At 53.0% G+C, this 12,605-nt stretch overlaps 2 protein-coding genes across 2 annotated transcripts; one reads left to right on the top strand and one right to left on the bottom strand.

Annotated features, from left to right (window-relative positions):
- Nucleotides 1–4,693: 4,693 nt before the first annotated feature.
- Nucleotides 4,694–5,830, top strand: PG986_007382 (uncharacterized protein; the record flags this gene model as incomplete). The annotated part of the gene is made up of 1 exon (XM_066843604.1): nucleotides 4,694–5,830. One exon carries the CDS (start codon nucleotides 4,694–4,696, stop codon nucleotides 5,828–5,830), a length of 1,137 nt encoding a protein of 378 aa, XP_066699716.1.
- Nucleotides 5,831–7,563: 1,733 nt separating this feature from the next.
- On the bottom strand, nucleotides 7,564–12,061 carry PG986_007381 (uncharacterized protein; the record flags this gene model as incomplete). Its single annotated transcript, XM_066843603.1, has 2 exons — nucleotides 7,564–9,438; nucleotides 9,584–12,061. 2 exons carry the CDS (start codon nucleotides 12,059–12,061, stop codon nucleotides 7,564–7,566), a joined length of 4,353 nt encoding a protein of 1,450 aa, XP_066699715.1.
- Nucleotides 12,062–12,605: the final 544 nt, after the last annotated feature.

The following is a 12,605-nucleotide window of genomic DNA, read 5'->3' as shown; positions in this document are numbered from 1 at the left end:
TCTTCCTCTTCTCGCTTATATTCACTTGTCTCAATTATTGGAGCCTCCTTGACTTTTTCACCGGCCGCCAGAAGCGCTGAAGAAGCCGTCGATGCGACTTTTGAGTTGCGGTAGGTAGTACAGCTTCGGCGGCTTCCCAGATACCCAAACTCCCAAGCAACATCCATGTATGCAGAGATGCCGTGCTGAACCGATGCTCCAAGTCGGACTAACGTCGCGGTCGGCGGTCGGCGTCAATCGAAGCAGTGCCATTCTCCAAGGATACCACTAACATCGATCTTGGACCAAACTGCCCATCCACCCCACCATGGATTTGCTACGCTGCGGAATGATGCGTGTTCGTTTCCGCGATTGTGAGGCATGGCAGCGGGTGAAACATGCAAGGTGGAAGAACGAGTATACTCGCATCTCCGGCGTTCTCTGCGCTGCATTGATGCCCATGGCTATTACCGTACCGTCGTGTTCTTCAACGATCGCCCACGCGCCGGCTCTGGTCTGGCCATCAGATTTGATACAAAACAGTCTAGGCTGTGTTCGTCAGATCTCTACAAGTGAAAAGCTTGGCATTCCGGCTGGGTAACAGCTAATTCGTCCGAAAACTAGATCCACGTAGACCGACCGTCCATTCGGACTGAAACGACTTCTCGGCCACGCGCCGTGGCGCAATTGGTAGTCCGTGATTCTTTCTCATCTAGATGACGGGTTTACGGTCTGTTTTACGGTTCGCGACTTTATTGCTGCAAGGTTCCAATACTTCTGTCAGCTTCGCTTCGACTCTTGCTATTCCTTGCATTAGGCGTACTCGCTCGTCCCCAGGGAAAAGTTTCTTGGACGTATCTGCTTACAGGCTGCAGGAGCTGTCAGGGACCGGACATCCGACCTGGGGCATGCATGTGGGTGTAACCGATCGTGTTGTAACCGTGGCCGCAAAGATAGAGAGGGAGAGAGGAAGAAAGAATGACGACGGAAATAAGGATGCTTGTTCATCGTCAGCATGCTTGCCAAGGTGCCGGTGCCGATGGAAGTCCAGTGAGATCATTTAGACTCCGAGCAGTGTAACATGTCACTGTTGAGCCGAAACCAATCGCCCGACCGTATCGCCACGACACTGATCAGACTCTAAAGGACAAATCGGTTTCCTGGTCCCGCCAACCACTGCGCGTCCCATCCCAAGCCAAGCCCGTCAGCACAGCACATTCGTTCGTCAGCCACCTACCTGGTCGTGCATGATTGGGCCAGCGGGCGGGCGAGTTTGGGCCTTACAAGGCCGGTAGACCATTCCATGGTTCCATGGCCTGATCTCACTTGCTCACATCCGCCGCGGGTCACGTGCCCCGTATTCTCTGTCCGCGATCGAGTTCTGCCCAGACTGACCGAAACTCGCAGTAGTAGGCTAATCGTGATCCCATCCACCCCAACCTGGCGCTTCCAATGGCCAGAGCACTTGGGAACGCATGGGCTTGACGAGGGACTCGGTGCAGCTGTCCAAGGCGCCCGGATCGTCTCCCGCCAGGGCGCGGGTGTTTCTGCATTCGTGGCGGGCCATCCCAGGACCCTGGCTTGAGTTGTATGTCCGTTGCTTTCTATGCAAGTATGGCATTCTGCAAAGTTTTCTTCTCCCCGGCAGTCTTGCCTGTCCGTGTCAAGCTGGCCTAAGATGAGTACTGCTGTGGTTCTGTCATCATACCGGCAGTGCTCCCACCTTGGGGCTCATGGGTCAATCATGCACACAACGGCCTCCATCGATGTACAGGCCGCACTTGTTGAGTGTGCGCTCGAGACTAAATGCAAGTTGATAAGGGCCTCACAAGTTTGGGACTTATGGTTCCCTCTTCTTTCAGTGGACGAACCACGGGTAGGCACTGTAGATAGCATGCCCTCAGGAACCAGGTATCACCCAACCGTATGCCCACAGCAACACCCAGCTCCCTTGGGGAAATGGCCTGTTAGGCTGCACAACACGGCATGAAGCCCACCAAGACGCCCGCCAAGACGTCCATTTGCATGCTCATATATCGAACAGCGACCAGCAACGGACTTGACAGCAGCCCATGGCGCCCACCCTTCTCTTTTACCCCTTGACGCTACTATTTTTCTCTCTTTCTCTAGATACACATCCCCCTTTGCCGAGCCTTCTCACCCCGCATACAGCTGAAAGATGTGTTGCTGTTATGATTTTTCAGCCTCGAAACGCAGCCAAGACGGCTCGAGAAGGATCAGCGGCGCGGAGATGAATATCAAAGTGGAGAAGTCCCCTTGGTTCCCCGGCCGGTCCCAACGGCGGCGGGGGCCAACATGACGAATACACGCATGCCATGTTTTTGGGCGTATTTATAGAAAGAAGGAAAGAAAAGAAAATTTCCGATGATGGCACTCAACGCCTCCTGTGATACACGATACACGGGTTGTGCATACCTATCGAGAGTTGGCGCACGGTTATCCGAAATGGCGACAACAACACAACAGCCCACATATATATATGCATGCATCAGCAAGGATAAAGACATAGCTCTTGGGGGCTGGATGATACCGGACAACCGGTTGAAGCGACAGTTGGGCGGGTATATACATGCACACAGCCACTCGATATCGAAGTCAACTGATTGAGGCTTACCTTCTTCCCCAACCAACACCGAACACTGCCGCCTACAGATGCAATTGTTGATAACAGTAGTGCATGCATGTACGATTACGAGATAAGTAGGCATTTAAACAACAGCAGAATCTAGGTGTTGCCATCCTTGGTCTCCGCGCTACCCAATTATTTGGGGGTGAATTCGGACACTCCCTACTCCCCTTATCTATGCACGTCTGCCCCGAAGCCTGTTGAAGGGAAATGTGAACCTCGGGTGACCTCGTTGTAGCAGGAGGCCTATCGACCGAGCAGCGGATTTCCTGTCGACGCTGCGTTATAGTATTACTCGGCACAGAGAGTCACTAGGAGCCAGTATAATTGGTGGGCGGGATTGTGTCGGAGGAGGTTCTCCGTATTCCCAGCGGTGCTGCCGGTAATGGGGATGATCTAGGCCCTGCTCTTGGCGAGGTAGTCGCTGGGGATTCTAGAGCTTATAGAAATGCTCAGGCGCCGTTGATAGGGCCATCGCACTACCAAATGATCACGCCAGAGCGGCGGAAGCCTGGCGCATCCATTGGGTTTAATCACCACTCCGCAACGGGCCCGCGTCGGGGCCTTCACGTTTGGCAAGCTGGATCTAAGGTTCCTGAAGACGGAAGGGGCGGAAACCAGAGCCGATGTTGTCCTGGAAGATCGCAACTACGTAGCCATGGTTCGCCACGAAAGAAGTGACGAGCCCTATAGGTCTTTGTGAGTTTGTACTGGCACCGCCTCGTGTGGCGACGGAGTGAAAAGGTGAGCGCGTCTTCTAGCCTATGTAGGCTGGATTACGGAAACCGTGTCGCGACTGAGGGATTAGTCAAGCACCAACCTTCTACAGGGTGATCCTTGGTCAGCGTTGTGTATACCGCCCACACTTGTCCGAAGTAGCCGTTGACAACATGGCAGGTGCTAACTCAAGCCCTCGATGCTTCGTGACTTGGCTTAGAGTCGACTCCTTGGGGCACACGGTAAGTCGCTCTCCCAAGGCGCGACTCTGTCATCGCGGACGATGATAATGGCGGGCCACTCCGGGCGATCGACCCTCTAGTTCACATTGGCATCCCGCGATGCCAAGTAGGGGTGGTTTGGGCCGGTTTCTCGAAGCGGAGCGGAGACAAGAGCGCCATATCTCGAACAAGTAAGCGTCGTCTTTCCTTTCGTTTATTATGTTGCCTTTCCGGAATGAGGTGGTTTGTAGCCTGGGCTATTGCAGACGATTGTGGCCTTGACGAGCGGCGACCCTGACAACGAAACTTTCGTCATCTGTCACGCCATATCCCAATTCCGCGTGAAGCGATTTGTGATTGAAATTACCAATCGGAGATATCCATATTGACTTCCTCATAATCTTTACCACGGTGAGGATCATGGAGGTCGTGATTAGGGAGAAGCCCGCTGCCAGCCTACAGGCCGTCTGGATAGTACCCCCATGCTGTGGGAATGATCTGAACGGGGTTAGTTACATGCCGCCGAACCCTGTTGTCCAAAACTTACACCAAAAGGTACCCCAATACCAGCAACACTGCTATATTGATTAGTGTAGCCGAGGCAGCAGTCCAAACGGCTAGTCTGAGAGCTGATATCTGGATCTCTCGAGGCCACGTTTTGTCGTGGAGGACATGCGGCAATGTACGCGGGTGGCCATGTTTGTTACGAGTAAATGACTACATGTGCTTGCAGCGGTCGAGGCATCGGATAAGTGGGACTCTGGTTGCGCTGCTGCTGATGCCGAATGAGGGGGAAAAAGAGAATGCTGGGCTTCTTATGATGTGATATTGCGATAGCAACATTGAAGTTACAATAGGGCTCAAGCAAGTGTGGCTGATAAAGAGAGAGGACTTAGGCAGGCAACGTCTAAGCCACAATCCGACGTCACTTCCGCAGGCCGAGATGACCATCAACGTCAGATAGGCCGGAAATCTCGACTTGGCCAATGGACAATGGACTGCGTTCGCATCTGGATAATGACAACAAACTTGGCACGAAGAGCGCAAGCAACACATCTCCATTCGTTCGTTCCATCATTCGTCTGAACGCGAAACAGCCTGCCTAACCCTAGATTCGTTCCTAGGAAAGATGAAGGCCATCATTGCCGTTCCCGCAACCTTGGCGCTAGTGTATCGCGCTTACTCGCACAACTCGCTGACGCCTCTCGGTATCGTCGCCGCCGCCCTCACCGCCGCCGCCCACGCCGTGCATCCCTGGAATCTCCCCTTCGCCCTCCTCTGCGTCTTCTTCCTGGCCGGCACGCGCGTCACCAAGGTCAAGAAGGACGTCAAGGCCGGCCTCACCCTGAGCTCCCAGGGCTCCTCGGGTGGGGAGGGGCCCCGGACCCACGTCCAGGTGCTGGCCAACTCCTTGGTCGCCTCCGCCCTGACGCTGCTCCACGCCTACCAGCTGCGCCTGCGCCGCGACGCCGTCGCGAACGGCGCCCTGCCCGAGGGCTCCTTCTGCTTCAGCTGGGGCAACGGCGACCTGCTCGTCATCGGCATCATCGCCAACTACGCCGCCGTCGCCGCCGATACTTTCAGCTCCGAGCTCGGCATCTTGGCCAAGAGCGAGCCGCGCCTCATCACGTCACTGTCGCTCCGCAAGGTCCCCCGCGGCACCAACGGCGGCGTCACGCCGTGGGGCCTGGCCGCCGGCTTCCTCGGAAGCATGGTCGTCGTGACTGCTTCGCTTGCCTTTCTGCCCTTGTGTAGCGACGCGTCCGCCGCCCAGGTCGGAGGAGGCCCCGCCTGGACAGTCGGCCAAAGGGTCACTCTGGCTTGGGGCTTGACTATCTGCGGCGCACTAGGGTCCGTCCTGGACAGTGTCCTTGGCGGCATCTTCCAGCGAAGCGTTCGCGACGCGAGGTCCGGGAAGATCGTGGAAGGTGATGGCGGCGTCCGCGTTTTGGTGTCGACGGAAACAAATCCACTCTCCCAGGAGTACTTCAAGAAAACGACTGAAGCCAAGTCAACTGTCTTGAAGGGCGAAGGCAAAGCAGCTGTGGAGAAGACTGAGCCCGCCGGGAACCCCTATGATCCCACAAACAAGCACCGTTCATCCCACTTTGGAGACCATAAACCCACTCGCATTGTCGAAAGTGGTTTCGACTGGCTAGACAACAACGAGGTCAACTTTCTCATGGCGCTCACCATGAGTATTAGTGCGATGGCAGGGGCTGGATGGTATTGGGGCATTCCTCTGAGCAGTATACTCCAAGCTTAGGCTGTACTTCTATGTCACCAATATCTGGCATGCCTCCGTGGCGGAATTTTTGAGCCTGGCCTATATATTCTTAAAAACTTGCGAATTTCATATATAAATATACTACACCACTCGTCTATTGTTACCCCCGCCAACTTGCCCTTTTTCTCTCTGCTTCTCGTAACGTCTCGTAACGGAATCGCCGATCTTATGTACTACGTATACATCTGTTGAGAGGTCTACTTTTTGATCAACCCACCACCCTGTGACAGTACACAGAGAATGCAGCGTACAGCTAAGTGCCTACGTAGAAATGGTTTCCAGATCGATTTGTTGTCTGCTCGCGGTGCACACAAGCTGACCTGTTTCTTACGGAAAGGGTATTGCCCTCATTTGTTTCAGACGCCTGTTCATCTCGACTACAGAGACGGCTGTTGATGGGTTTAATATCTCGACAACATGTCGATTTCACTTTCCCCCGTGTCTCACGACCAGGATCAGGACATAGATTATGAACTCCTGCTCTACAGGGAAGGGCGCTTCGTAGCGCTTTAGACTTCCTTCTATCCCCTTGTCAATGTTTACTGATCAGAGGATATCACGTTGGTACCATATCTTCGTAGAACAGAGAGCATCTGTCGACGCTTGTGGGCTTGCGACTCATGTCAAAGCTGGCCGATGCAGAATCAGATTCTAACGAGATAGAGGAAGCAGATGGGAATGGTTTGCGTGTACTGCAGGAGTAAGGAAAGCGGCGTGTGCACCTTGTCATCGTTCCCGTTGGTCTATCATGCATAGAGCTGTGATGCGGACCTCAACTCTCAGGGATCCGGCAGACACGGGGTAAGATAGGCAACCTGGCCACGAAGTAGGGTCGAACGGTCTGCATAAGCTGGTTCCTAGCTGACGCTGCCGTTTAGGTACTGACAGATACAGTCGATGTATGCAACGTTGCTAGCTGGACGATCCTGTTCTCCATAGCTCTGCGTGCTGGACTGAACGTACTACAACCCAAAAGAGTTGTCAGCTTACAAGGCAAGACGGTACTTTGAAACCCCTCATTCTCTCGTCGTGGCCATGCGATGTTTGGAAAAAGGCAATGAGCCAGCACAGTAAACACCACGTCATATGACGCCAGATCGTGGGTGGCTGCAAACTTAAGGCATATGGCTCAATAAGCAACCCAACGCAGACCCAAAGTCAATGCAAGGTACGAGACAAGGGAAGGAGAAGGTGTGAGTCCATTAATCTACAATCAATTCCATACGTGTGAACAGGCAAGATCCTGGTTTCATTATTCTTTGTTGGCCTATACAAGGCTAGACGAATTCAGGAGCAATGTTGGGCCAGACCTCCTTTCACGGGTTATCAAAAAACAAAATGGAATACCAACTCGCATCAAATCGTGCCCACAGTCGCGTGTATCACCGCATTGCGCACAGCGACAAACAACTATGGAACCGCTATAATAAGCAGCTTTGCGACCAAAACACGAGGAGAAAGAGCCAGCAACGAGCCGGCAGGAGGCCAGGTAGTCCTGTAGAAGACGATTGTTTGATTTCATATCACTGAGAACAATTCTGAATTCCCAAACAGTAGGTTATCTATCACCTTGACCTAGACATTACTCGTAACAAAACATATCATGGAAATTATCGCCAAACGCCGCCCGTGAGCCTCCTGGTCTGATCGTACAGACCCCCGATGGTGTTGAGTCCGCCTCATGGCCGACGTCGCATTGCCACTGTGTCTACCTAAGCCACTGATGTGGTCGCCTTTTTCTTGCGAAGCTCTCTACGGTCTCTTGACTCAGCAGTCCAGGCATCCTCGAAAGTCGTGGGTAGCCGTTGGAGATGCTCTTCACCAAGACCCAGTCTTCTCACAACTTGGAAAGCGCCGGTACCCACGGTCATTGTTTGGCCCATGATGATCTTCTCCGATACGCCTTCGATCTTGTCCTTCTTCAAGTTGGCAGCAGCCTCGAACAAATGGTCGGGGGTCTTCTCGAAAGACGCCAGCTGTAGGACAGAGTCGCGCATCTTGGATAGACCAAAACGGGTGATACCCAATACCTCGCCCTTGTAAGTCATCACATCTGCGAGCAGCTGCATATGACGTGGATCGATATCCATGTCATTCATGACAGCACCGATCTCTATTGCGATTGTCGTTCGCGCGGCTTCAATACCCAGGACGTCGCGGCATTCAATGACGGAGTTTGAGCGCGTCCTAGTGCCAATAACTCCTTCCGTATTCATGCATTGCCGGAGTCCGTAGCCTTCAACAAGGACGGTATGCGACATCAACGGCTGTCCATGCTCATTCTTCTGTGCCTTGTCTTCCTCGATCTGGATGATGGCTCGGGTGGCTTCCGAGTATCCGGATATAGGCACATTAGGAAGGACGCGTTTGAGATGGCTCACTCGCGTCAGTAGATCCGCAGCCGTCTCAACAGTAGCCACCTTGCTCTTGACAGTCTTCTTGGCAGTTGAAGGGTCTGGGTGGCCCACAGCAATCTCGATAGTTCCGTCGATAGGATAGACGCGAAGGTCCCCATCCAAAATCTTTAACTTTTTGGCCTTCACAATGGCGTTCTTGATATCGTAAAGACCAATACCCAGATGCATGCTCTCGAGCGCCTCGGTATCGATAGCAAGAGTTATGTAGGCTCGGCTCGGCTCCCATTCGTCATCAACATATCGTAAGACATCCTCAACGTATGTTTTCTCTATACGCCCTCGAACCATGCGTGCGGCCTCGATTTGGTATCTATTCTCCAGTGGACAAGTGACGACGGGCGTGCTGATGGTCTTAGAGGCGTTGATGATTTCCTTGATACGGGGAACACCTTGCGTGATACTCATTCCGGCGACACCAGCGAAATGGAAAGTCTTGAGGGTCATTTGGGTACCAGGTTCACCGATGGACTGGGCACCCACCGCGCCGACAGCGTGTCCTGGTTCGACGTGTGCCTTTTTGAACTTCTCCAAGCACAACGTGATGAAAGCTTCCAGAGTACGATAAGACACCTTGGCCACCCTCTCGGTATGAGTCCTGGCATCTGAGCCACTCTCTTGCTTGTCGATGCGAGCCGCACTAACTTGAGGTTTCTCCAAATACTCTTCCAGACCAAATGACTTGCGGGTCCTGGCCAGTCTGTTTGCGAGCTTAGTGACGAATGATTCGATTGTTGTCAAAAAGAGTCGGCTACTTTCATGTTCGTCCAAGCCATAGTCGGTTTCATCGTGGTACGTCAAGGATTCTCCGTGGAGAAGGCCTTTCCTCGGGTACATCTTGCGTTGCTTGTCGATCATTCTATCACACAGCTCAAGCATTTCGAACGGAAGTAAAGCTCGCTCGGTATGACTCCACGTAAGATTCTCTGCATGGGACCAAGTACGCTCGAAGTGTACTGGAACAGCGGAGCCCTCCATGTCGACCGGGTCGAGCTTATCAGCACCGAACTGGAATTGAACAATGCCCCCTTCAGAAGTTCGAACCGTGTCATCGTACTGAGCCGAAAGGTCTTCGAGGGATTTCATAAGACGACGAGACATATAACCGGTCTCGGCAGTCTTGACAGCTGTATCGACCAGACCCTCACGTCCAGACATGGCATGGAAAATGAACTCGGTTGGCAGCAGTCCTGTGTAGAAACTGTTCGCAACAAAACCTTTGGATGCTGGCTGACGAGCCAACTTGTGGAAATGGGGCAGAGTCCGATCTTGAAACCCGTCGGCGACGCGCGAGCCCCCCAATAATCTGTTGTCCTACTAGTGCAATCATTTGGGCGACGTTGATATTAGAACCTTTGGATCCGGAAGAGGCCATGATCCATGGCGCGTTCTTGGTACTAAGCGTCGCAATGCAGTATTTACCAGCCTCGCCTCTCACTTCACTGAGGGTTCCCGAGATTGAATTTTCGAGGGTTTCCTCCAATGAACAACCGGCGGCCTTCGTCAGCTTCTTGTTGTTGTAGTTTGATATCAGCTCGTCTGTTTTGGTGACGGCATTCTGAACAAGTCCCTGCTTTGCCTTTGTGAGCGCCTCTGTCGGGAATACATCGCCTATGCCAATAGAGAAGCCTTGGTTCGTCAGCATCCTCGCACAGAGTTTAGCCAGGCGGTTCATGGCGACCACAGCAGCGTCCCCGCCAAAATCTCGCAATATGACGTAGAAAATCGAGTCCTTCTTTCCGGTACCGACAGTTGACTTGTCCATTCTGCCACACATAACCACGGAGTTACGAACCACGAGCCAGCCGTCTTTAGGGCACAAGTCAGGAGCGCGAGTACGCTCCCTAGGATCCGCGGAGTTCTTGTTTGGCGCCACGTATTCTCGGCACTTTGCATCAAGGTTGATCTTGACTGGCGACTCCTTGTTGGGCCGCATAAGTACGCTGAAAACCTGCTTTCCAGTCCACATCCGTTCGGGCTTGAAAATAGCAGGAGGCGGGATGTCCAGGTGTGTGATGCCATCCATCATGTGCATGCAGAGGTAGGTGAACGTCTTTCGGTCAAAAAACATGTCCTTGCCACTGAGAATATAGGCAGCCGTGATGAAATCTTGGGTTGCCGCAATGACGGGCTCTCCATTCTTCGGCGTGGCAAGATTGTTCTTGACACCCATCAGATTTATTGCCTCGGCACGAGCTTCTTCGGTTTGGGGGACATGCAGGTTCATTTCATCGCCATCGAAATCTGCATTGTAAGGTCCGCACACACATTCGTTCAGACGGAACGTCCGCCATGGCCTAATTTTGGCAAGATGGCTCATTATACTCAGCTTGTGCAGAGATGGCTGGCGGTTGAAAAGCACAACGTCTCCATCCTCCAAATGCCTCTCGACGACGTCACCATACCGCAGCTCCTTTGCGACTCGATTTCTGTCGCCGAATCTCAAAGACACCTTGTAGGCCTGATCGCCGTCTTGCTTGATAACCTGCTGCGCACCGGGATGGACAGTAGGCCCGTTCAGGATGCAAGTCCTAAGTTTCTCGATATTTTCTCTCTGGACACACTCGGGATAGGTGAGATTCAGAGCAACGAGTCTTGGTACGGCAACTTGGTCAACGCCTAGATTAGGATCCGGAGAAATGACGGTACGTCCAGAGAAGTCCACACGTTTTCCTGATAGGTTACCACGGAAACGACCCTGTTTGCCTTTCAGACGTTGACAGAACCCTCTCATTGGTCTAACAAGACCGGTTGCTTGAAGACCCGGGACATCGCTGTTGACATACACAGCGATCTGGAGCTGGAGAAACTCCCATTGCTCCATAATGGTACCCAGATTAGTACCCTTCTGCAAGGCGTTGCGGATAAGACCACAGGCCCACACAATCTCGCTCAACCTAGTAGTGAGATCGTCCTCATTGCTTGCCCCTTCTTGCGCAACCGATGGACGGATACAGACGGGCGGAGCAGGGATATATTGCCACAGAAACATCTCCGGCCGGCCCTCAGTTGCGTCCATGCCTAGCAATTCACAGTCGGTCGGACTGATCTGTTTGAACAAGTTCAAGACCCTCAGAGGATTCAAGTCTTCCATTGCCTTCTTGACATGCTTGTCCAAGTCCGGATTGTGCAGCTTGGCCTCGGCGAAAGACTCATCGAACTTTAGCTTGGCTGGCGGGGGCTGCTTCTTGACCGATGTTGATTTGTTGAACGCAACAAACTTGTCGTGGACTAGTTTCAGCGCGCCAAGTTTCCGGATTTGGCCGTTGATAGCGCCACAATAGGGACACATTTTGGACTTCCTGCACTGCTCGTTGATCTTCTTGAGGACGGCTTGTCGGCGCATATTGTCGATGTCGCGCCTGAGTTCCCTGAGGAAGGCGCGGCGCTCAGGCTCGGCAAGCAACACTCGTGAGCAGTCCTTGCAGATCTCCTGAAGAACTTTCATGGTGAAACGAATGAAACCAATGTGGAAAGCAGGCAGCGGTAGGCGCACATGGCCGAAATGGCCAGGGCAATCCTGTAGCTTCAGGTCGCAGGTAGCACAGGTTGCTATCTTGCTGGATATACCCAGGCGCTTGTCGAGGACTCCGTTCTTGGTAGGTTCTCGTCCACGGCTGAGATCGTACATGGTTCTATCAGACACTTCCAGAACCGCCTGATTTGTTATGTCTTGCAGGGACTGGATGCCGAACTTCATCTGCCCAAATCGTTTCGGAGGCTTGTCGACAACCTGGTGTTTTACGGGTGCCACCGCCGTGGCACCCCTCATCGCGGTATCTGTCACGGTAGCCATTTTTACCAAAGTCGTGAGGTTGCGACACGGAATGGTTTGGGGGTGTCGGGACTTGCGCCTGTTGAAGCGGTTGGTTCTGGTCTGCCGATCTCAGCGCCAGAGAACACAGGCAGGCAAACGTGGGTGGTCGTTATTGCTGAACTGGAGCTAGCAGGATGCTGAGCCCAGGTGAGCTCTCATGGTAGCACCTCGAGGTGCAGTGTCAGGTCAATTCCTCGAAAAGCATAGACTGTGAAGGGCCTTGAGAGAGAGTTCGCGAGTGAGCAAAGGTGAGAATAAGTTCCAACCTGGACCAAAAAAATTACAGTAGGCTGATCCTCGCCGGCGGAGTCATTCGTCCCCGACCCCACCATTGCATGGCATAAGTTATCAGATGGCGGGCACTTATACATAAAGTACGTTACTAGCTTTTTAGTTGTCCATAGGGACCTGGTCTCAGAATTACCCCGCGCTAATAACTGCCCAGAACAAGCAGTGCAGGTACTTGATCGACGATTGATTGATTGGATGTTCTGTCTCATAGGCACTGCATTCAGGTGCATTC

This window comes from Apiospora aurea (genome assembly GCF_038362705.1).
Source record: "Apiospora aurea strain CBS 24483 chromosome Unknown utg000005l_segment0_segment0, whole genome shotgun sequence".
NCBI lineage: Eukaryota > Fungi > Ascomycota > Sordariomycetes > Amphisphaeriales > Apiosporaceae > Apiospora > Apiospora aurea.
The sequence above is the reverse complement of the archived record's forward strand: the minus strand, read 5'-3'. Positions and strand labels throughout refer to the sequence as shown.